The following is a 24,146-nucleotide window of genomic DNA, read 5'->3' on the forward strand; positions in this document are numbered from 1 at the left end:
CAGAGCAGCAAGTGGTTACCTGCCAGCAGACTCGTTCTGGTCTCTTCAGTCTGTCATAAACAATTCACAGATGAAATAGACTATGACAGTCCCTATGTGTCTGGAGCTCTTAGGCTACATGTCAGTGTGCACCTTGCCAAACTTCACCTGTGGTCCTTACAACTTTGGCCTCCTCATCCAGATGGCTCATGAACACGGTCCTGCCTCAGGTCCGGTGAGCACTCATTTGGTGGATAGACCCCTTGAATGTGTGGAAAGGGGTAACGTTTTCAGTCACTTCCCTGATGATAGCTTTTATCATGGATGATTCTGGAACAGGCTGGGGCATCCACCTCAACCACCTGCAAATGTACTGAGTAACATAAAATTGATGATTATAAGTTAAAACTCCCATTGACTTCAATAGGAGCAGGATTTCACCTTCTGGGTTTTCTTGTGTAGTCGGGTCGACATGAAAGACATGCTAACAGATTCACTTTGACTCAGTCAGGCACCTATCCTTTGAATCTTCACTTTATCTGCTTTCAGTTATATGGATAATTTTGGGGTAAATTTAGGTAATTTGTGTATTTTAGTACCTAGAATCTGTGGTAAAACCTCATCACTAAAGCAACACTTGCAAGCAGGTCACCCACTTGCAATTGAGCTGTGTTGACTGAGTGACAGAGGATGTGGAAAAAGCTAATGTACTCAATACTTTTTTTGCCTCTGTCTTCACTAACAAGGTCAGCTCCCAGACTGCTGCACTGGGCATCACAGCATGGGGAGTAGATGGCCAGCCCTCTGTGGAGAAAGAGGTGGTTAGGGACTATTTAGAAAAGCTGGACGTGCACAAGTCCATGGGGCCGGACGTGTTGCATCCAAGAGTGCTAAAGGAATTGGTGGCTGTGATTGCAGAGCCATTGGCCATTATCTTTGAAAACTCATGGCGAACGGGGGAAGTCCCAGATAACTGGAAAAAGGCTAATGTAATGCCAATCTTTAAAAAAGGGAAGAAGGAGGATCCTGGGAACTACAGCTCAGTCAGCCTCACCTCAGTCCCCGGAAAAATCATGGAGCAGGTCCTCAAGGAATCAATCCTGAAGCACTTACATGGGAGGAAAGTGATCAGGAACAGTCAGCATGGATTCACCAAGGGAAGGTCATGCCTGACTAATCTAATCGCCTTCTATGATGAGATTACTGGTTCTGTGGATGAAGGGAAAGCAGTGGATGTGTTGTTTCTTGACGTTAGCAAAGCTTTTGACACGGTCTCCCACAGTATTCTTGTCAGCAAGTTAAAGAAGTATGGGCTGGATGAATGCACTAGAAGGTGGGTAGAAAGTTGGCTAGATTGTCGGGCTCAACGGGTAGTGATCAATGGCTCCATGTCTAGTTGGCAGCCGGTGTCAAGTGGAGTGCCCCAGGGGTCGGTCCTGGGGCCAGTTTTGTTCAATATCTTCATAAATGATCTGGAGGATGGTGTGGATTGCACTCTCAGCAAATTTGCGGATGATACTAAACTAGGAGGAGTGATAGATACGCTGGAGGGCAGGGATAGGATACAGAGGGACCTAGACAAATTGGAGGATTGGGCCAAAAGAAATCTGATCAGTTTCAATAAGGATAAGTGCAGGGTCCTGCACTTAGGACGGAAGAACCTAATGCACCGCTACAGACCAGGGACCGAATGGCTAGGCAGCAGTTCTGCGGAAAAGGACCTAGGGGTGACAGTGGACGAGAAGCTGGATATGAGTCAGCAGTGTGCCCTTGTTGCCAAGAAGGCCAATGGCATTTTGGGATGTATAAGTAGGGGCATAGCGAGTAGATCGAGGGACGTGATCATCCCCCTCTATTCGACATTGGTGAGGCCTCATCTGGAGTACTGTGTCCAGTTTTGGGCCCCACACTACAAGAAGGATGTGGATAAATTGGAGAGAGTCCAGCGAAGGGCAACAAAAATTATTAGGGGTCTGGAACACATGAGTTATGAGGAGAGGCTGAGGGAACTGGGATTGTTTAGTCTGCAGAAGAGAAGAATGAGGGGGGATTTGATAGCTGCTTTCAACTACCTGAGAGGTGGTTCCAGAGAGGATGGTTCTAGACTATTCTCAGTGGTAGAAGAGGACAGGACAAGGAGTAATGGTCTCAAGTTGCAGTGGGGGAGGTTTAGGTTGGATATTAGGAAAAATTTTTTCACTAGGAGAGTGGTGAAACACTGGGATGCGTTACCTAGGGAGGTGGTAGAATCTCCTTCCTTAGAAGTTTTTAAGGTCAGGCTTGACAAAGCCCTGGCTGGGATGATTTAATTGGGGATTGGTCCTGCTTTGAGCAGGGGGTTGGACTAGATGACCTCCTGAGGTCCCTTCCAACCCTGATATTCTATGATTCTATGATAAGGTGAAAATTCAAGAGTGTCTCACTGAAATGATTTTGTCAGTACGACTTTAATTTCAGCCCAGCTAAACACAGACTTGCTACTGAGGGATGTCAGAGAAGCAAAAGAAAGTACCACTAATCAATGCAATAACTAAACCAGTGGTTTATAGTTTGGCTAGCACGTAAATATCTCAAACAATTTATGGCTATTGTGGTCATGTTCTTTACATGTATCCTAAATAAGGGGCTGTGTCAAATGATAGAATTAAGGATTACTCTCTCTGCTGTCTTCCAAGTACTTTGCTATAAAAATCACACTGGGATTCTTTCCAAGAATACTGATGTGGGGGCTCTTCATGGCCACTGCTAGATAGCCCTGCTGCAGTCCTGGCCTGAGAACAGGTTTTCAACCTATCAAAATTGCCTGGGATTAATAAAGCAGTCTTCTCCCCCCACTTGCTGCCCGTGTCTCCTTCTTTGAAATACTTTATGAAGAATGCACATACCCAACAACATAAGCAGAGGTAAGGCTTTGCACAATAGCAGAAAATAAATCTTTAAAACAAATCATAGTCTCTGAGGCTCGTGGGTACTTTTTTTATAACAAAATAGGAAAAGCTACTTAAAAGTAGAGATTCAGGATGCATGTTGCCCTAATTAGTTCTTGTCATTATTTTAGGCTTGATCCAACTCCCATTGCAGTCAATGAGAATCTTTGCAGTGACTTTAATGGAAGATAGATCAGCCATACTGTCTGTTATGCTTACTCTCTTTACTCCCTTGGTTTCTTATTTCTCTCTTGAAAACAGAAGAGGAATACATTAAAAAATGTAAAAGATGGGATAGTGCATTGGGCTTTCACCTTTGGCAACCTGGGTTGTTCTTTTTATATTTATTTATTTATTTATTTGAAAGTCTTTATTGTTGTTTTATATTGTTAATCCAAAAAAGATAGGGTGCGGGTCATTGGAAAGAGAGAAAGAACTGGCAGCAAGCATAAAAGAGAAAGGAAGAAGTTGGGTGGTCCACAAGGTATTCAATGAATGGCAATCAAATAAAATGAAAGTGTGACACAGAGCTTTACAGTATATAACTATAGATTATTGACCACACGTGTCAAGGAATAGGTTACGGCTACCTACAACCAAATTTGCTGGTTTTATACTAATTCCTAGCAGACATCCACTTCCCAGAACCACCTCAGAATTTGGATGGCATGAGTAGTAGTTTTTGCTCAAGAGACGCTCAGGAGTCCAGATCAGGATCCATAAGATGTTACAGATCAAGATTCAGCTGCATTTGCAGAGCTGATTAGGGAAGCTTGAAAAATGCCTTCTCCTTACTATGGTTTTGAGATCTGAGACTGGGAAGATTAATTTAGAATCATAGTGATTGCCACTGATCAAGGGAAAGTTTCTTCCTAGCTCCTCTAGTAGTTAAAGTTTTGCTTATATGTTTAAGCATGAAGATTTATATCACCTCCAAAACTCTTGCTTAAAAAACCCCCTTACTCTTACAACTTTTGTTTCTCCATATAAATGTCCAATTCTTTTTTGAATCCTGTTAAACTTTGGCCTCAGGTAACTTGTGGCAAAGGGCTCCATGGGCTAATTCTGTGCTGCTGTGAAGAAGTATTTTCTCCTATCATTTTTAAATGTGCTGCTTTTCAATTTACTGCAGTACCTTCTGTGCCTGACTGTTCTTCCAGTGCAGAGGTCCAATTCCCAATGATTTCAAAGCTTCCTTTCCATCTTTATGAATCTTCAAGGCATATTTACATACATTTTGGAATTAATGATTTTGCTAAGGGAGTGGTAACTATTTTGCCATTTTATTTTTTGTCTCCCATGTTTGGAAATTATTTTTTAAAGAAAAGTATTAACTTTTAATGTGCTTTAGTTTATCGGTTCCTTAGAAATTCTCTCTCCCTATCTGCCCTCAAAATATAACCACTTTCAACCATGACAAATCTGGGTGTGTGCAATTTATACACACTGTTCTTTTCTGATGGCTTCTTTTTCCTCTCCATTCAACAATATGAGTTCAATTAATTTTACTTTCTCCAGATGTATTAATAGTTGTACAAGGGAATTCCACTACGTTCAAAAGTGTTCTCCTCTCTTATACGTGTAGGTTTATTAGCAAGCATTTCCTAATCCACAGAAAAATCTAGTTTCACAAATAGATCCGAGCCACTTCAACTGATGGCTTTCAATTTCTATCCACTGGGGGAGGAAAAGGGAGGAGGAAGTTTGTCAGAAACACTTTCGCTGAGCAGAAGAATGATTAGCAAAGAGGTCTTCATTGACTGCCACCCACCTACAGTCGATAGTACTCAAATGAATACGCCGACAGTGAACTATATAAGACAGGTGAATGGCTGCTAAAGGCGCATCCTGCTGTTTTGGGTTTCGAACCGATCGCTCCCCATTCACTCCCTTACCAAAGAAGTAAGTCTGTACTTGGAGGAAGAAGAAGGAAAGTCTCTTAGCAACTTAGAGATACCAGAATTGAGCAAAATTTGATTCTACTTCAAGGTAAGCGCTCCCCCTTGTTCTCTATTTAGAGAGAGAGACACATTTTGCCAGGCTGCTGCAATTCTCTTTGTAATCAAGATGTGGTGGCTGGGGTTTAGCGATTTCTTTAATTATTCCACGGGTATTGTCACCACTTAGAATAATCAGGATCCGCTCGCCGCATCAATGAATGAAAGGCTAAATCTGTTCCTAATTCATTCCCAGAGCTAGTCATATGCAATAGCTGCCGGGGGAGGGCTGCAAACCTGAACCATTTTGGAGGCAGTTCGCTTGCTGTGAGATCTTTTTAACTCTTTTGGCAAAAGGGAGTTGGAAGCGATGCAAACATAAATCGGTTTGTAAATAACCGAATTATCCCCCCCCTTTCATAATCCTAATTGTTTGCTATATTTAGAGTAGCTTACTTAAATGTATTAAGCTCTCTGCTAGGAGTCTCAGCCCGTCGTTATTGTGTTTGCCTTTTAAACAGCCTTTCATATTTGTCTCCGGTCCAAAATAATGAAACACCCCAGCATCCGTTTTCCTAAAATACTTATGGAAGTATCTTGGCTGTGGTATCCACAAGTGTGTAATATGCTCGCGTGGAGGGCGTTGAGCTCTCACCCCGATATAGTAAAGCAAATTAGAGGTTTGGACTTTTAAAATGTATTCGTATCAGAACACGGGCTACATGGAACAATAAAGCGCCTAAATTCTCTTACCAGTCACCTAGCCAAGTCCCTTACCCCCCCTCCTCCCCGAATGCCAGGAGTTTGGTCAATGAAAGTGCCTAGTAGATTCCCAGAGATGAAAGGAAAGGAGTACTTGTGACACCTTAGAGACTAACAAATTTATTAAAGCATAAGCTTTGGTGAGCTACAGCTCACTTCATCGGATGCATCTCAGGAAAGCTTATGCTCTAATAAATTTGTTAATCTCTAAGGTGCCACAAGTCCTCCTTTTCTTTGTACGGATACAGACTAAGACGGCTGCTACTCTGAAACCAGAGATGAAAGGCAAGCCCTTAACCAGAACGGGGGGAAACTGTCATTCTAAGGGGAGAGACCGAGAAAGGGTATTTTATATAATGAATATCAGTATGAGACTCCACGGCAATGCCAGAGTAGTGTGGGGATTTCTAGTTCTAGGGTTTACAAGTCCTGGGAAGATTTCTCCCTCCTTCCCCATTAAAAGAAACGCCTCTGTCTCGGTTATTTGTGTCCAGCTGAAAGTTAAAACTGGCTGTGATTCCGCTGAATGACTAAAGCCTCAAGAGTGATCACACTGGGAGAAGAAAGCCAGGCAAATCCCCCAATAAAGCCCTGGATTGTAATATGTGCTGCTTGGTTAATACCCTTGTCCTAATCCGTGTCTATAAATGTGTCCTAAAGGGATCCGGGGTCTGAGATGAAACTGCAGCGCTTGGCGCGGTGGGCGGGGAAGTGTGGCGGGGCCAGGCAATCCCGAGACCCCTCCTCCTCCCCCGCCGCCCCCCACCGCCCCGAGCGCAGCGGGACTGGCACTAGCAAGGTCCCCAGCCCGGCAGCGCGCACTTGGAGATAGGGGCGCGAGAGGAGAGGGGGTGCGCTGAGCCCAGCGCCCTTGCGCCCAGCCGGCTCCCCTGCGCGCCCAGTGACACGCGCCTCCGCGGCGCTCCAGCCAGCCTGGTCCCAGCGGCGCTCTTCTTCCCCCGCGCCCTGCAGCCGGCTCAGTCAGCCCCATTGGATTCGCTCGCTTTCCCCACCCAGTGGGACAGGAGCCGGCCCCAGCATGAGGAGAGGGCTGGGTGCGGGCATGGCCAGGAGCTAACCGTGCTCTGCTCTCTCTTCTCCCAGGAGCCAGAGAGATGCGAGGGGCAAAGAGATGTCACGCTCTGCCTGCCATCTTCTTCCTGCTGCTCACTTCAGCCCCTGCGCCGCCGGGGGTCGAGGGCAGCAGCAGGGACCTGGAGGCGCCAGGAGGGGACAGGAGGACTCTGCTCAATCTCCTCTTGCAAGCTATCGGGGACAGCGAGAGCCACCCGCTCCACCCCTCTCCAAGGGGGGACAGGGTGATCTCCCGGCGCTACAGCGGCAGCGCCCTCTACTCCGCAGCTGTGGACCAAGACCCCCGGGTGACCTCCTCCTCCTCCGCCTCCAGGGAGCGAGCAGGGGGGCAGGTGCCCCGGCTCTTCACCAGCTCCAGGCACGTAGGTAAGAGCAGCGTCCCTTTCCCCACTCCTTTCCCCTCCGCACCCCGGATCCCAGCAGGCGGGGGACGGGTTTCAGTCACTAACCGCTGAGCCTCTCTCCCCATCCCTGGCCTGGCGGAGGGAACTTGTCCTCAGCAGCTGCGGTACTTGTCAGACCTAGGCTGGGAGGAAGGGCGCGTCTCCCCTGCTCCCCCGAGGGCAATCACGCGCGTTGTCTTGTGTTCCGTGGGGATCTGTATTTCGACCCTGCCCTTCTATCTGCGGGAGCGGGACGTGCTGATGGCTTTAGAGCCAGCAGGAGCCAAGCTGACCGTCATCCTGGCTGGTCTGAGATCTGCCGCTTTCACGGGGATCCCTGCCGCGCCGAGGAGCTGGCCTGAGCCTTGTAGAAACACGGAAGCAGAGAGCGAGCTTCCAGAAATCTGCTTCTCCTCTTCCTTCCCCCTTTGCCCCAGTGTCCTTGTCGCTGCTGCTCGGCTCCCGTTGCAGCCACCGCGGCGCGAAAGCTGCAAACTTTCGGTGCAGGCAGGAGCAGCGCGTGGATGTTTTGACTGGAGCCGAGCGCGTGGCCCGATGCCGCGGGATTGGATGCTGCTGCCCGTATGAACTGCAGAACTTTCCCCACCCTGTCCTTAAAAGTTTCTACCTAGGCGATTCCCACTCGCTTTCAGGTCCTCGGGTGCCTTGTTAGTCTTTAAGTGCTGCAGGTCTCCCGAGGCTAAGAGCCTGCGTTTACTCGTGAGCCGCTGTCCCTCTCCCTTACACACCGCAGGAAGTCAGATGACGGGCTGCACCAGCGGAAAGCGCCGGGGTAGGGAGAGCCGCTGGGGGCGGGGGTGAGCCGCGGCAGCACGAGAGGCTCTTGCAGAACAGGGGCTTCTTTATCAATCGCCCTAGTTTCCAGGCGGCTCTACTCTCGGCAGCCCCTGGATTTGTTTCTGCCTTTGCGTCCCTCCCGGGGCAGACGCAAAGACAACTAGCAAACAAATATAGGAAGCGATTTGTTATCCTGCCGCCTCCGCTTTGGCTCCATTCCCCAAACTAGCAGTTCAGCTTGTCTCGGGCTGTGTGTGTGTGTGTAGGGGGGAGGATAAAGTTACACCAAACTTACCAAATCATGCGGTCCTTATCCGGAGGTGTGAGAGGGGCAATCGAGTTTACTGGTGCCATGTGATTGTCACTTTGGCTGCAAAAATCGAGCTTCATACTTTTTTGCAAAAACAAAACTACTGAGTAGTTGTATTAAATTAAGCCCTTCGCTTTTCACATTTACATTGACTTGTTCTCTCCTTGGGTCAGCACAGAAACAATTCGCAGAAAAACGAATTCCTACCCACATTCTGCGCTGGCAGTTGTGTTCTTCCTAGAATTAAGCACAGAGAAAATAACTGGTGTTATTTTTTAGCTCTGGATTTATTAATTCAAGATGTCTTCAGTTTTATTGACACTGACAGCACCATTTGGTCCAGATATTAATTAAATGTTAGCCACTTTCATGAGTCTGTGTGGGGGATATGCAGTTTAAGTTTCCTTCTTTTTGTGTGAAGAAGCTCAGAGTAGGTCAGAAACGTTGGTACCATTAAACAATGAAGTATGGCAGGGGAATGAATTGTGGCTTTGGGCACAAAAGTCAATTGTGATCAACACAATTGTGCACAACACAGATCAGGTACTAAGGTCTTATTGTGATGATAACATCTTGTATCCACTGATGATGCCAATACACTGAGTTACAGTGAATAGTTAGCAGAATTCTTTAATAGATAAGTGTACCACACAGTCTTTTGTCTATGTATGGTTAGGCTATGTACATTCTACAATAGTGGTATTTTTGTATGAAGGTAGCATTATAAGATTTACAAAAAGTAGATTAAAGCGTGAATGTATCCCAGCTGTAGCCCACTGGCGTTTTCCATCAGGCTCACTGCTGTTTCCTCCTGATGATGTTGAGGAAAAGACACATTAGAAAAGTTGACATGGCAAAAACAAATAAAGTTTGGCCCTTCAGTATTGTACTTATGCCTCTTCTATACATAGTTCTCGACTTCTACTTTTCAAAGGGGCAGGAAGATGTAATTAGTGAATACAGTCCCAGAAAGGAGAGTATCCTTAATGAACCTGCCAGAGTTTCCTCCAGTGCTTAGACCACCAGTTTCCTGAAAAGAGAGGTGCCCAGGATGCATGATCTATCACTATCCTGGCTTGGACTACATGTGAGACAACTGCAAATATGTCTGATTTTTCACTGGTCCCCTTTTCAAGGCAACATGCAGGATGCTTGACCAAGTTCCACCATAAGTAATTTATGCTCATGACTGGATGGTAGAAGGACAGAATAATTTCACCCCCTCATCTATGGATAGAAATCCTCAGGCTGGGGAGTGCTATTTAAAAAAAAAAATATTTTTTTAAAAAAGCATGATAGATGCAAAAGAAGGATAAACCTTTTAGCGCTGAGAGCAGCCAGACTAACCCTGGTAGTTATGAAAAAGTCTACTAGAAAACTTGTTCAGACAATATCCCCACAGATTCATGTGCTGACAAGAAGGGTGATAGCAGGGAACATAGGTATTGACATACTGGAAAAGACTAGTGGGCCATCAAATTCTGTATCCTGTCACTAACAGTTGCTAATATCAGATGCTTTAAAGGAAGACATAATTATACAATACCTACCATAGAGGAAGTTTCTTATGAATTAAAATATAAAAGTTATAGGCATATACAATATTTATATCATATCTAATGTAACGGTGACTCTTCATTACCCATATAAATCTCTATTTTTTAGAATCTTTTCTGATAGACAGAGAAATACTTTTGAGTGCAGTTCACACAGCATGGTTTCTTTCTCTTTAAAGACTTAGTTTTAGAGAAAGTGGTGCTTGTGAAGAATGCAGAACTGATAACCTTGGAAACTACAGACCTCCAGTTATCCATAGAACAGGTACAACATGGTTAACCACCAAGTAAGCTTCCTCCCTGATCTAGAGAGAGCTTCTCTAGAGTTCAGAAATTTTCATGCTTATTCAGCTTCTGATTTACTGACACAATAGACAGCAAGGGTGCCAATTAGCACCTGTTTTTATGGCTGAGGTTTTTGAGGTGGTCACCCATCTACTTGGAACTGGACTTAGTTCATCAACTCTTTTCATTTATGTCAATGGCATGGTGACAACTTTTGTTTCAGATGGTCATAAAGTGTCTATTGAACTGGATTGATAAAGGGATTTCTCAGTCAGAAGGCTGGTTCAATCAGCTCAGGACTCAGGCAGAGCTCCTTATTTGGATCATCACTCTTATGTTCATTTTTGAAAATGATCATTTTGTGTCAAATGACAATTCACTACCCCTTTTTGTTTCTTCTTTCAAAAACAAAAGGTACATGGAGCTATGGAACAGTAGGAGAAACACCTATTTTATGTGTCCTTCCTTTCCCTTTTCTGCTAGGAGCCATTCAATAAATTTGGAAAAAGAGGTCTTAGATTATACTAAATTATCTCATATTGTGCATGGAGACCATTATTTCCAGATCCAGTGAAGATGTCAGCTTCATCATCACTTTCTCTCTCTCTCTACTCAGAACCCAAGTCACAGGAACATCCATCGCCCAGATCCTTCCAAGTTACACTTGTAATTTTGATTAAGGAAAGTGAGCATCTATTCCCAGAGGGGTATTCAGACAAAGTAATATCTAGCAAACAAAAGACAATCTTCTGCTAGGATTTCTTCTAGAATGTGACTAAAAAGACACGTTGTTCCTTTGAAGAGTGTTATCCCTAATGGAGTTAAATTTGCTACTGCAACATAGAATCATAGAATATCAGGGTTGGAAGATGACCTCCTGAGGTCCCTAGTCCAACCCCCTGCTCAAAGCAGGACCAATCCCCAATTAAATCATCCATACTTTGAGCCTCTATAAGCCTGACAACTCGTCATATTAAGAAGCATATTTTTTGCTTTGAAAAGTTTTTATGGGTCCCTCCTTTTTGAACCATGACTGAAATTTTCTCCCTTCCCTATATGTAACTGTGGCTTCCTAATCATCATTACTCTGAGTACATGAGTTTTCAATTCAGCCTTTTCATCTGAAAATTAAAGCAGTATTTTCCACAAAGATAAGGTGGTCCTCAGGTTATCTTCTAATTGAATGTTGGGGTAAACATAAACATTTCATTAATTTCATGAGAATTTCTTAGCTGCCTTTTATCCAAATACTTTCTTCAAAACAGGACAGCTTTGGTGTATCCTACATGCTAAAGTAGTCCTAAAAATTAAAAGACTGTATGTATTCACTATTCTTGCTTTTTGTAGAAGAAAGAGTCATCTAAATTCACAACAGCTAGATAGGTCAAATTTTGCCTTTGTTATGACAGGACATTATTTTAAAAGATATTAGTTGATTTTTTTCCAGGATATTAGGCCACAAAACCAGGTTCTGTTCTCAGTTACACCAGTGTAAATTCAACAGACAACTTCAGATTTTAAATGATGTAATGGAGAACAGAACTGAGGCTGATGAAGAATAGAAACTTGCTAATTATTATAAAAATAATAGGAAATTAAAAAGTATGTTCTTTCATGATAAACATGGGATATTCCAGGCAGTGCCTATGCCTTCTATTAATTATTATTATTTATTATTATTTTCAATTTTGAAATAACCTTTTCCTACTTATAGTGTGAAAGTAAAGATTTCTGGATATTGGGAGAAAAGGAAATAACAGTTAATCGAAATTTTCCATTCTCCAGAATAACATGTCCACCAGACAGAACCACCCCTAAAGATCAGCTAAAGTAACAGATGGAGCCACTTTATAAGTAATTCTACTTTATTAAGTTAAGAAGTCAAATATTTTTATTTGACTTCCTTAGTTAATCTTAGGTTTCAGAGTAGCAGCCGTGTTAGTCTGTATTCACAAAAAGAAAAGGAGTACTTGTGGCACCTTAGAGACTAACAAATTTATTTGAGCATAAGCTTTCGTGAGCTACAGCTCACTTCATGAATGCATCCGATGAAGTGAGCTGTAGCTCACAAAAGCTTACGCTCAAATAAATTTGTTAGTCTCTAAGGTGCCACAAGTACTCCTTTTCTTTTAGTTAATCTTGTGGTTCCAAATCTACAATTTGTGAGTCAATCACTTTTATTGGAAGGTTGGTGAGCAAGTCCTTCTGTGAGCTGCTTCCAGCCACTTAATCCATGATTAAGGATTAGTAGTTTTGCTGTTTTGAAGGAAATAAATTGATAGGTAAGCAAAATTATAATTGTGTGTGTATTCAAAATCTAGTAGCTAATAGACAACAAATTAATTCTTATGGAGTAAAGAAACCATAGCATGTTTAGCTCTTCTGATTATCTTCTTGTTGAAGTAATTATCAAGAGCTATTTCAGCAGAATTTCTGGACAGTGTTGTATGATTATCAGGTTTCAGTTAGTTCACAGTTCGCTATTATTTTATAATGGCTAATGTGTATTTTGTATAGTTATTTTGGAAGGAAGATTATATTTAGCACAGGGTTATACCATGTGCTTTGCAATTCAACTAGCTCTTTGTGTTTTCTTCTGTTTTGAGGGGAATCTAATAATATCGTGTTTATTATGGTAGTGCCTAAGAGCCAACCAAGAATGGCGCTCCATTGTGCTAGGTACTGTACAAACAATGGATAGAGGGTGGTTCTTGCCCTGAAGAGCTTACAAATGAAATAGGCAAGACAGACAAAGGGTAGGGGAAGGGGTAGAACACCCAAGCCAGATGGCTTGGATGAACAATGTGATGGCAGACCAAATTCAACCTGTATCAGTGCTATTATTATTGTTTTATTTCATTTTGTTCCTTTATCTGACACCCTGTTTCTCTGTCCCAACTCCCCTCCCTGGAACGAACCTCTGTGATCTCAGTCTGTCCCCTCCACCTGTTCAGGAGCCATTTTAGACCCACCCTTTCCTACCAGATGAAATGTTACTTTGTATTATTACTGACATCAAATCATAGAAATGTAGGGCTAGAAGGGACCTTGAGAAGTCATCAAGTCCAGCCCCCTGTGCTGAGGCAGGATCAAGTAAACATAGACCATCCATGATAGATTTTTGTCCAATCTGTTCTTAAAATCCTCAACTGATGGGGATTCTACAACCTCCTTTGGAAGCCTATTCTAGAGTTTAACTACCCTTTTATAGCTAGAAGGTTTTTCCTAATATCTAACCTAAATCTCCCTTGATGCATATTAAGCCCATTATAGCTTGTCCTACCTTCAGTGGACATGGCGAACAACTGATCCCAGTCCTCTTTATAACAACCTTAACATATTTGAAGACTGTTATCAGGTCCACCTCAAACATGCCCAGTTTTTTAAATTTTTCATCATAGTTCAAGTTTTCTAAAGCTCTTATCAGTTTTTCCTCTGGACTCTTTTTTTCAATTTGTCCACATCTTTCCTAAAGTGTGGCATTCAGAATTGGACACAGTACTCCAGATGAGGCCTCACCAGAACCAAGTAGAGTGGGACAATTACCTCCTGTGTGTTACATACAACAGTCCTGTTAATACAGCCCAAAATGATATTACCCTTTCTCACAATTGCATCATCTTGTTGACTCACATTCAGTTTGTGGTCCACCAAAACCCCTGATCCTTTTCAGTGATATTACAACCAGTTATTCCTCATTTTGTAGTAGTGCATTAGATTTTTTCCTTACTAAGTAAGTTCTTTGCACTTGCCTGCATTGACTTCTGACTAATTCTCCAAAATTTGTCAAGATTTTTTGATTTCTAATCCTGTCCTCCAAAATCGCTGCAATCCTGTCTAGTTTGGTATCATCTGCAAATTTTTTAAGCATTCTCTACACTTCATTATTTAAGTAAGGGATCAGCAACCTTTGGCAAGAGGCCCATCAGAGAAATCCGCTGGTGGGCCGGGATGGTTTGTTTACCTGCAGAGTCCGCAGGTTCGGCCGATTGCAGCTCCCACTGGCCGCGGTTCGCCGTTCCAGGCCAATGGGGACTGCGGGAAGTGGCGGCCAGCACATCCCTCGGCCCGCGCTGCTTCCCACAGCCCCCATTGGCCTGGAACGGCAAACCGTGGCCAGTGGGAGCTGCGATCGGTTGAACCTGCGGACGCTGCAATTAAACCGTGCCAGCCCACCAGCAGATTTCCCTGATGGGCCACGTGCCAAAGGTTGCCGATCCCCAATCTAAGTCATTAATGAACATATTGAATAGCACTGATCCTGGCAGGACCCCACTAGATACACCCTCCCAGTCTGACAGAACACCATTGATAACTACTATTTGAGTTTGGTCTTTCAACTAGTTATGCACCTACCTTAAAGTAATTCAGCCTAGACCACATTTCCCTAGTTTATAAGAATGTCATCTTTATCTTGGCTCTTAATTTAAATAATCTCCACATAGAATAGGAATATGTGTTCCCTGAGCCCCAAGCACAGGGCAAGTGTTAAAGGGTTAGGGTTGTCATTGAATTTACTGAGGTCTCAGTGGATTACAGTTGTGCTGCTACAGTTTCTCACCTGATGGTTCTGCCCTCAGGATTATTGTGCACAGTATCACACTTACATTTTGAAATCACTATGTGTGTGCCTGCCAAACAGGGTTTGACATGCTGTAAAGGGATATGGACTCACATGTGGACAGCTATTACAACCTATGATTTGCCAGCAGTTCTCAAACCCATACTGGATGGGGTCAAGCCTACAGGCCACTGTCCCAGCTACTGTGTGAACAATTAAAAGTACAAATATATTGAGTTTTAAAATATAATGAAATCCATCAAATAAAAATTATTAGATAAGTTCCAGTGACACTTGCATATCTTTTTACAAATGAAAGCCAGACAGGACATATTTCACAGGATGTTGAAAAACACCTAAGTGATTTAGGAATACAAGTCCCATTGAAATTCAGTAAGAATTGTGCTTCTAATCCACTTAGGTGTTTTCAAAACCCCACCTTGTGTGACCTTTAAGGCCAGTGGTCCCCAAACTGTGGGGCAATCCCCATCCTAGGGGTGCACAGAGGAATGTTCAGGGGTGTGTGGAGGGATCCAGGCCAACTCCAGGGGGGCGGGAGGGTGGGGAAGTGCCACCCAGCTCCGCTCTTCCCCCAGCTCCCCTTCGGTCCTGCCCCCAGTCTAAGCTCCTGGCCCTGGCTCTAGTCCTGGCCTCAGCCCCCAGCCCCGCTCCTGGCCATGGCTCCCAACCACAGCTGCTGGAGGAGTGCACAGACAGATTATATTAGGGGCAAGGGTGGGTGTGGCTTAAAAAGTTTGGGGACCACTGGTTTAGGCCAAAATTTTAAAAAATAGGGGCCTAAGGTTAGGTTCCTAATCCATATCTAGGGATCTAATGAAGTGATATCATAAAAAATCCTGAGCACTTCAATGAAAACAGCTGGGTGCTCAGCACTTTTGAAAATCAGGTCACTTACTTAGGAATCTAGATAAAGACTTAGAAGCCTAACTTTTACCATCTGGGCTGAGATATTCAGTGCTGCATGAAGGATTAAACTTATTAAAAACTATGCATCCAGGCCTCCATAGATGGCTTTGCAAACTTCTCCCCAATCTGTAACCTGGATGGTTGCTCACATATTTTGCACGAGGTAGTGTTTTTGCTGAGTTCATGTCTCTTTCCCTTTTGTGACTCGCTTTATATACCACTCTAGCAGCTCTTCTTCTGTTACCCTGATTAAAGATGGTTTGCCCCATCCTATAAGTAAATGCTGACAGATATTGGGCTCACCCCTTTTAATGGTTATGAAGGCATTATGGGTGTGATTACAGACTGTGTTACGAATACCCATTTGTGCATTAGCTACTCCCCGCTAGGTGTAGTGGTTTTGTAGCTCAGGCCCAGTTTTCTTGAAATCCTATTTTGCTCTTAGTACAATACAGCTGACATTTCAAATTCTTCTGGCTCACCATGTACTGGGATTTCATGGGATTTGGTCCGATGAAAGGTGATAACTGTCAGTATGGGATTTCCTCTTTTCCGTGCTTTCTCATGGACTTCTTATTTACTGTATTCCAGTAACATCCAAAGGGCCCAATCAGGGTCAAGGGCCTGTGCTAGGTATTGTACAACCATATAAATTGACAGTGGGCTGGTTTCTCTGGTCTGCTTGGTCCACAAATTGACTTAACATGGCCAAACAGGGCCAGTGGAGGACCCCCTCGTGCAGGGGAACTCACCCACTGATGGAAACCTGGCAGATGCAGATCAGCTACCTCCTGTAACAGCTGTCCTACCCACTCCCACTGTAGAAAAGGATAAAGGGGGTGGCTGAGTGGAGAGGGAGTGTGGTAGAATAGCACTCTACTAAGCCTGATACCTCTAGGGCATAAGGACCCCAAATGTGTAAGTTAGAGCTATACCCCACAGCTGAAACTTGAGCTGGGTCTGTGTAGGTGAGGCTCAAAGAGCTGTAAATGGCGCTGTATCGGCAATCCCCCACACTGCAATTGTGCAGAGTTTGGGTACAAGTCAAGAATCTGTTCCACTATCCATGCCCTGAAGAACCTACAGAATAATTCAATGTAAGACCTAAGTAAAGGGAGACAAATAAAAACACCTTACTAGCATGATTTGTTTAACCATAAACATGTGATCAGTAATAAATTCACAGTGAACTGGAATCATGGGTTCACACAATATGCTCTAAGGATCCACCATAAAATATGTTACTTTTAACTGTAAATTAATCAACCATGTTGTCTTCTGATCAGATTATATTTTAAATTTGTAAAAATATTTTTAAAAAATTGCTCATTACAGTATTTTTACCTTATGCAAATTTAGAATCAGCATAATAAATATATAATATTCATGTAGTTGTTTAAAGCAATTTGTATACAGTTTAATGCTTTAGATGTTCAAGTTTTGAGAGGTGAGTAACTTAAAAAAAATCTTATTAATATTAGTAGGGGCCTGACCCCGTAAGGTGCTCAGCACCAGTGCCCGGGGGGGCCCTAAGCAGGAATATTTTTGGAGGCCCTCACATACAACACATACTAATAATTAATTGGGGACCCCCTTGAGCTGCTCAGGGCTCTAAGGAATGGTTTAGTCTTCTTATGCCCAGTGCAGGCTCTGCTCAGCACTTCAGGCCTGGATACACGAAAGAAGTTAGGCATTGTGACTCAGAGTCACAGCACCTAATGTTTAGGTGCCTAAAAAATCACAGGAGCATATTATGATTCACCAAGCTGAATTAGGTACCTAGGCTCCCTGTAGAATGAAGGAGAAGAGAGAGATGCCAGACTGTGATTCACAAAAGTCAGCATGCTTATCAGGAAGCTGCCAAAGCTAGCCAATGGGAGTTGCCAACCAGAGGGGTATATGCTAAGCTCCATCCCTCTCTGAGAGATAAACACTTAAATCTGGGCTGCAGAGAGGCCCCTGCCTTTGAGCAATTTACAGCCAGGAGCCCTCTTTGGATGCTGGGTATTAGGAAAGGCTTAAAAACAACAACAAAAAACAGTGATGTCTCCATTACTAAACAAGGGAAAATCTTCTGATGCTTTCTGGAATCCTGTTTGTATTGTATAAGTATATTTAGCATGACAAATGAGCCCCAATGAATAATGGGTTAAATTTTGGCTCCATTGAAATCAATGGAAAATTCCCATGGACTTTAATAGGGCCAAGATTTTACCCAAAATAGAAGTAAGCAAATAACAGGTAACATAAATTAGCTTCAGAATAATCTGTGACGAGGACTGGATGGTCCACAGGATCAATAATGGGATGTGCATTTTTACCTCTATGCCAGCAATGTGACTCAGCCTAGCTTGGTAGTGAGACTGTGACCAAACTATTGACTGACATGAATCAATAAGCTATTTATTTTATTCTGTATTATTATCCAATTACTTGTTAACCCAGCAGGGGCACAGCAATGAGTCAAAGGTGGTGGGTGATGGTATGGATGAACAAGGGTTACAATAGGGTAAGACTATGGGATATGTTTATTGTTATATAGGCATCTATACAGTGGCATGTAGAGTACATCTAGCTACAGACAGCAGTGTGGACGCTGTGAAAGGCTCTGGCAGAGGCAAGGCAGTGGGAAAAGGCTTCTGCAGCTCCCTGTTGCTGGAGCTATTCACTGGGATGAGAAAAGGTGCTGGTGGGGGAGAGATAGCAGGGAAAGGCTGAGCCTTTTCCCCCTGCTCAAGTATTCCCCTGAAGTGAAGGAAAGGCTCCTGCAGTGGAATCTTTCCCTGCCGCAGTGGAGAGCTGCTGAAGTTTTGCCTTGAGACGGGGGAAGGCTTCAGCTGTTGGCAGAGCCTTTCCCATTGCTGGAGTCTGTTACTGTAGCAGAGAAGGACTCCAGCAGCGGGGAGCAGCCCCCCGCCCCGCCAGAGCCTTTCGCCACTTCCTGAGTCTTTTCCAGGGAAAGGCTCCAGCCGTGGAGATCCAGCTGGACACTACACTGCTAAAACATCATTGTAGGTGGGGAGGAACAGTTTGGGTGAGTAGAACATCATTTAGGGGATGTACTTCAATACACATCCACTTTCTTCAGGCATGTCTTTACTTGTCTAAGCCACGCCTCACTGTTTACACTGCTATTTATACCCATGCTAGAGGGGCAGTATGAGTATGTACAGTACACACCACCAAACAAAGTGGTACACACCCCCATAGATTTTTAAGGCGAGAAGGGACTACTGTGAGCATCTAGTCTGACCTTCTGTATAACACAGGCCACAAGACTTGTCTCTATTAATTCTGGCTTCAAGTCTAACAGCTGTGCTTGGACTAGAACATATAATTTAGAGAAACATCCAATCTTGATTTAAAATTTTCCTTTGATGGAGAATTCAACACAGCCTTTGATAAATTGTTCCTAGTGTCAGATTAAAGGATATTTGGGCTATGCACTCTGGAAATTGTGGGCTGCCCACCTTCATTCAAATTAGGCCTGGCTTCCCCCTCGTCATGACTGAGGGGCAGCTAGGCTAAACCTGAGCGGCCCTGAGTCCCTGTGTTCCAGGTCACAGCACCACCCACCCAAATCCTGTGCAAGTGCACTAAACAGACATTGGTTAATCCAGGCATGGCTGTTCCAATGGTTAAGTATCTTCACTGTTAAAAATTTGCACCTTTATTTCTAGTCTGAATTTGTCTAGCTTCAGTTTCCTTCCTTGGATCGTGTTATATCTTTTTCTGCTACACTGAAGAGTGCATTATCAAATATTTGTTCCTTGTGTTGGTACTTATAGACTAGGATCAAATCAACCCTTAACCTTCTCTTTGATAAAATGAATAGATTGAGCTCTTTGAATCTTTCACTATAAGGCATGTTTTCCAACCCTTTAATCATCCTTGTGACTCATCTCTGAACCCTCTCTAATTTATCAGCATCCTTGTTGAATTGTAGATACCAGAATGGACACAGATTTCCAGCAGTGGTTGTACCAGTGGAAAATACAGAGGAAACCTACTCTTTCTATGCCTAGTTGATATTCCCCTGATTATATATCCAAGGATCACATTCATTCTTTTGGCCACAGAATCACACTTGGAGCTCATTTTCAGCTGATTATCTACCATGACCTTCAAATTTTTTTCAGGGTCCCTGCTTCCCAGGATAGAGTCTCCTCCATCCTGTACTTATGGCCAGCATTCTTTGTATGAAAAAATATAACTTTACATTGGCCATACTGAAACACATACTGTTTTCGTGCAGTCAGCTTATCCAAGATATCCAGATTGCTGTGTATCAGTGACCTGTCCTTTTCAGTATTTACCAGGTCCCCCTGAATCTATGCATTATCTGAAAATTTTATCCGTGATTATTTTATGTTTTTTTCCTCCAAGTCATTGATAAAGATGTTAAATAGGGCCAGGCACCTATCATCCTGAGGCCTCCTCTAAAAACACAGCCCATCGACAATGAATCCCTCTTTATAATTACATTTTGAGACCTATCATTTCACTAGTTTTTAATTCATTTAATGTATGCCATGTTAAATTTGTATCATTCTAGTTTATTAATCAAGATGTCAGGTGTAACTAAGTCAAATGCCTTTACAAAAGTCTAAGTATATTATATCAGCACTATAACCTTTATCAACCAAACTTGTAATCTCATCATCAAAAAATGATATGAAATTAGTTTGACAAGATCTGTTTTCCATAAAGTGATGTTGATTGGCATTATTATTTACTCTCCTTTAATTCTTTATTAATCAAGTCACTTATCAGCCATTACATGATTTTTCCTGGAATCGATGTCAGGCTACCAGGGTTGTATTTACCTGGGTCATCCCATTTACCTTTTAAAACATTGGAACATCATTAACTTTCTTTCAGTTCTCTGGAACTTCCCCTTTATTACAACTTACTGAAAATCAGTATTAACAGTCCAGAGAGATCCTTGGTTAGATTTTATAAAACTCTTGGATGCAAGTTATCTGGACCTGCTAATTAAAAATGTTTAAATTTAGTAGCTGCTGTTTAATATCATCCTTACTTTCCATTCCAACAGAAACTATTTCATCATCATCATCTGATATGAATACAGTTTTCTCTCCAAATATAGAATTCTACATGTCCATCTAGTAATGGACTCTGCCATTGTTAGGATTCCTTTAATTCTTGATATACATAAAAAAAAATCTATCTATGGACATAAATTTATTATTCTTTGGATTTAGTTTTAAATTAATTTTAAATGTTTGGGACTATGTCTGGAATGAGGGTCAACAGGGCTGGCCCACAACATTTTGGCCCCTGAGCGGGGAGCTCAAATGACGCCCCCATTCCCCCTTGCTTGGGCCAAAACTTTGGAAGGTCTCAATTCTGCCTTCTTCCTGTTCTACTCCTCTCATGGTACTGCTCTGCTACCTACCCCAATAAAGGAGAACTAACAACTTAAAATGCCTTGTTCAAAAATTTTAAGTAACACTTAACTTTCACAAAAAAAAGAAAGAGTACTTGTGGCACCTTAGAGACTAACAAATTTATTTGAGCATAAGCTTTCATGAGCTACAGCTTTGAGTCTCTTGCTTACAACATTTATTTCAACAGTATGTCATGCCACAACACTAAGCCACACAGAAATTTGAAGTTATCTATGTTTCTGGTGATTCCATTTCCCTCTGGCACTGTTCTCCCAAAAACAGTTCCTGTCATAGCATTATCCCAAATAATGGCAACTATGGCATCATCTGTCTTCCCAATTTGGTGTTTGATAGGCTTTATCTCCTCCACTTGACTTTCCCATCGTGTGGCACTCAGTGGTTTCAGTGTCAGAGAGGATGTTCTTAGATGTTGCTCCAAAATTTGCCATTGATGAGTTGATGCAGAAAAAAATACATAGATGCTTTGACTTACATTAAAAAATTCAGCAGCCTCACTAGAAGCTGATGCTGCATCATTGACCACCAAGTTCAATGAATGAGAACTGCATGGGACAAAAAAAGCTCGAGGGTTTAATTCTGGGATCCGTGTCTGCACTCCTCTGTTCTTTCCTCTCATGTTGTCACCATTATCGTAACCCTGACCTCTCATGTCAGCTATCGCAATTGCCGTATCTTCCAGATTTTTAAGGAGCACATTTGTCATACCAGCTCCTGTAGTATCATCAATGTCAAGAAATTCTAGAAAATGCTTTCTGACAGTCACCATTGCAGGGACATTTTCACTAGGTTCTGTTGTTGTTGTTACAAAACGCACCATTAAAGTCATTTGCTCCGTATGGCTGATGTCCAGTGTGCAGTCCAGAATAACAGAGTAATATCTTGCTGACTTCCGATCTGCCACAATCTTCTGTTTGACTTTTGTTGCCAGTAACTGTATGATCTCATTTTGAATTGTTTTTCCAAGGTAGTGGTGTGTGTACATTTCTTGGGTGGTGACTCTTCTTAGATGCTCCTGGAGTACAGCATCAAACTCAGATGTCAGCTCCACAATTTTAAGGAAATTTCCATTGTTTGGCACATACAGCTGATCTGAAGCGCCACGCAGTGCTAGGTTTTGGGTTGCAAGCATTCTCAAAATGGCAATGAGCCTTTTCAGAACATTTTGCCAGTAAAGAGACTCTGATGCAATCTTCTCTTGATGCTGATCATCTCTGGTGGACTTTAATCTTAGTCTCATCTCAAGCTCTTTCCACCTATGGAATGCTCTCTGGTGATTTGCTGCCTTCTCATGGCATGCCAGATTTCTAGCCAGATTTTTCCAGTCCTTTGTTCCTGTAGAATCCAATGTGGCAGGAACAATAGACTAGAAGACTTTGCAACAAAAACAGTATGCAGAATTCTGGGTTTTTGAGTACATAAGCCATTGCCTCTCCACTTTGTCACCATTGGGGATTTCACGCCAGTAATGTGTTGGATGGAAACTTCTATTTTCATTGTCTTTGGGGTACATGAAGTTTTTCAGTTGCTGTGGCCCATGCAATACAAGAAAGTCCCTAAGGCTACTGCTCAAGTGGGCCCACTGTCCTGGATCATCTAGACTTAAGGAACTAAACTCAGCAGCAGCTGTTTCTTGCGCCTCCACCACACTCATATCTGATCTACACTTTTCTTCAGGAATGTGCATGGTTACATCAGAGATGGAGATATGGATGCTGCAGTAGCTGCCAGGTCAGCTGCACTCTGACTAACTGGAAGATCAGGCATCTCCTCACCACTCACATCCTCACTGGGGCCGGAAGGCTCATCGTGACCATTTGTGTCTATGTATCTCAGGTGAGCTCCTTCCTGCTTAGATAGAAAAGTTTCCTTTGCTTTCTTTGTTTTTCTGAATGATGCCCCAGAGGGGCGTTTTCTTCTTTCACTCATGACTGCTGTTCTCTGCCAGCTAGAGTGGCTCTCAACACTCAGTTGAAGGGGACAAATAAGCAGGCTGGTAGCAGGGCCTGAGTGTTGGAAGATATCAGCGTCTTAAGGGCCTAACTGGCTCCTACTACTTCAGTTGACTGCCTGTTCTCCTCAGTGGGTTCATGGAAACAGGAAGCTCCCTGAGAAGCTGGTGTTAGTCAATCCAGGCTCCTGGGGGTACTAGAGAGGTACATAAGAGGCTCCTCCTCCTCTCTCTCCCTGCAGCTCCTGCTACTTTCTGTTATTCCCTCTCACCTTTCCTCCTGCCTGCCTGATATGTTGCTTATGCCCTCCTTCCTCCAGCACAGCACTCCACCGTCTCTGTCCATCTAGAGCAGAGAGAATTCATATGCACCAGCAGCAGACACAATTTTCTACACTCTGGGTCCTAGCGTCGCCCCCCACAGTCTGGGATATGGTAATGCCAGCGCTGACAGGGTGGAGGACAATGGGGAAAAGCTTTCTGAAAGAAGTGAGTTTTCTGGAGGGATTTTCAGGCAGAGAATGAGGTTGTTTGATATCATGGTTTTTGAGTACTACAGTAGTAGTTGCATTAGAAATACTGTGTGGGATTCTCAAAAGTGTGTAAGTTCTTCAGCAAGTACAAATGGGGCTTGTGCTCTTAAATCTCATAGTGCTTTTGAAAATCCCACCCATCATAGATAGATAATGGTTGCGTATGGTCACAGAAACTTTTATGAACAGGGAGCAGGATGATAAAGGTACAGAAACCATTGTGGGAGAAGGGACACAGGGCCAAACTCAGTCCTGGCATAAGCAAGTGCAATCACACTTATTTATGCCAAAACTATATTTTGTCCAAAGGGAGCATTAATGCAAGTGGAAGTGGCAGAACATAGGACACACGAAGCAGAGTAGAAAAGAAATGATATATAGGGTGCAATAGGTGAGGATAAGGAGTTTGAATATGATATTGGGGTAAACTGGAAGCCAGTGCAAACATTCAGGAAGGTTGACGTGCAAAAGCAGTACACAAAGAAGATGCAGATAAGTTTGAAGGGTATACTGTGAAATTTGTGGAGGCCAGTGAGAGGATGTTACAGGAGTCAACAGAACCAGAGTAGTGGGAATGGAGAGGAAGGGATGAATTTTAGAGAAACTCTAAGTTAATGCAGAAGAGTTCACGTGGACAATTAATATGAGGCGGGCTAGTCCAGGGTAGATTCACACTCCAGTTTGCCACAAACTAATTGTTTGTGTAGACAAGC

At 43.1% G+C, this 24,146-nt stretch overlaps 1 protein-coding gene across 1 annotated transcript in view; it reads left to right on the top strand.

Moving 5' to 3' along the window:
* Window positions 1-6,720: 6,720 nt before the first annotated feature.
* Window positions 6,721-24,146, top strand: part of ALKAL1 (ALK and LTK ligand 1) — a 47,286-nt gene continuing 29,860 nt past the window's right edge. The window contains exon 1 of the mRNA XM_077809008.1: window positions 6,721-7,066. Within this exon, the coding sequence (XP_077665134.1) occupies window positions 6,721-7,066 (346 nt within the window). The remainder of the gene's footprint in view (window positions 7,067-24,146) is intronic.

This window comes from Eretmochelys imbricata, chromosome 2 (assembly GCF_965152235.1).
Source record: "Eretmochelys imbricata isolate rEreImb1 chromosome 2, rEreImb1.hap1, whole genome shotgun sequence".
In the NCBI taxonomy this organism is placed as follows: Eukaryota; Metazoa; Chordata; order Testudines; family Cheloniidae; genus Eretmochelys; species Eretmochelys imbricata.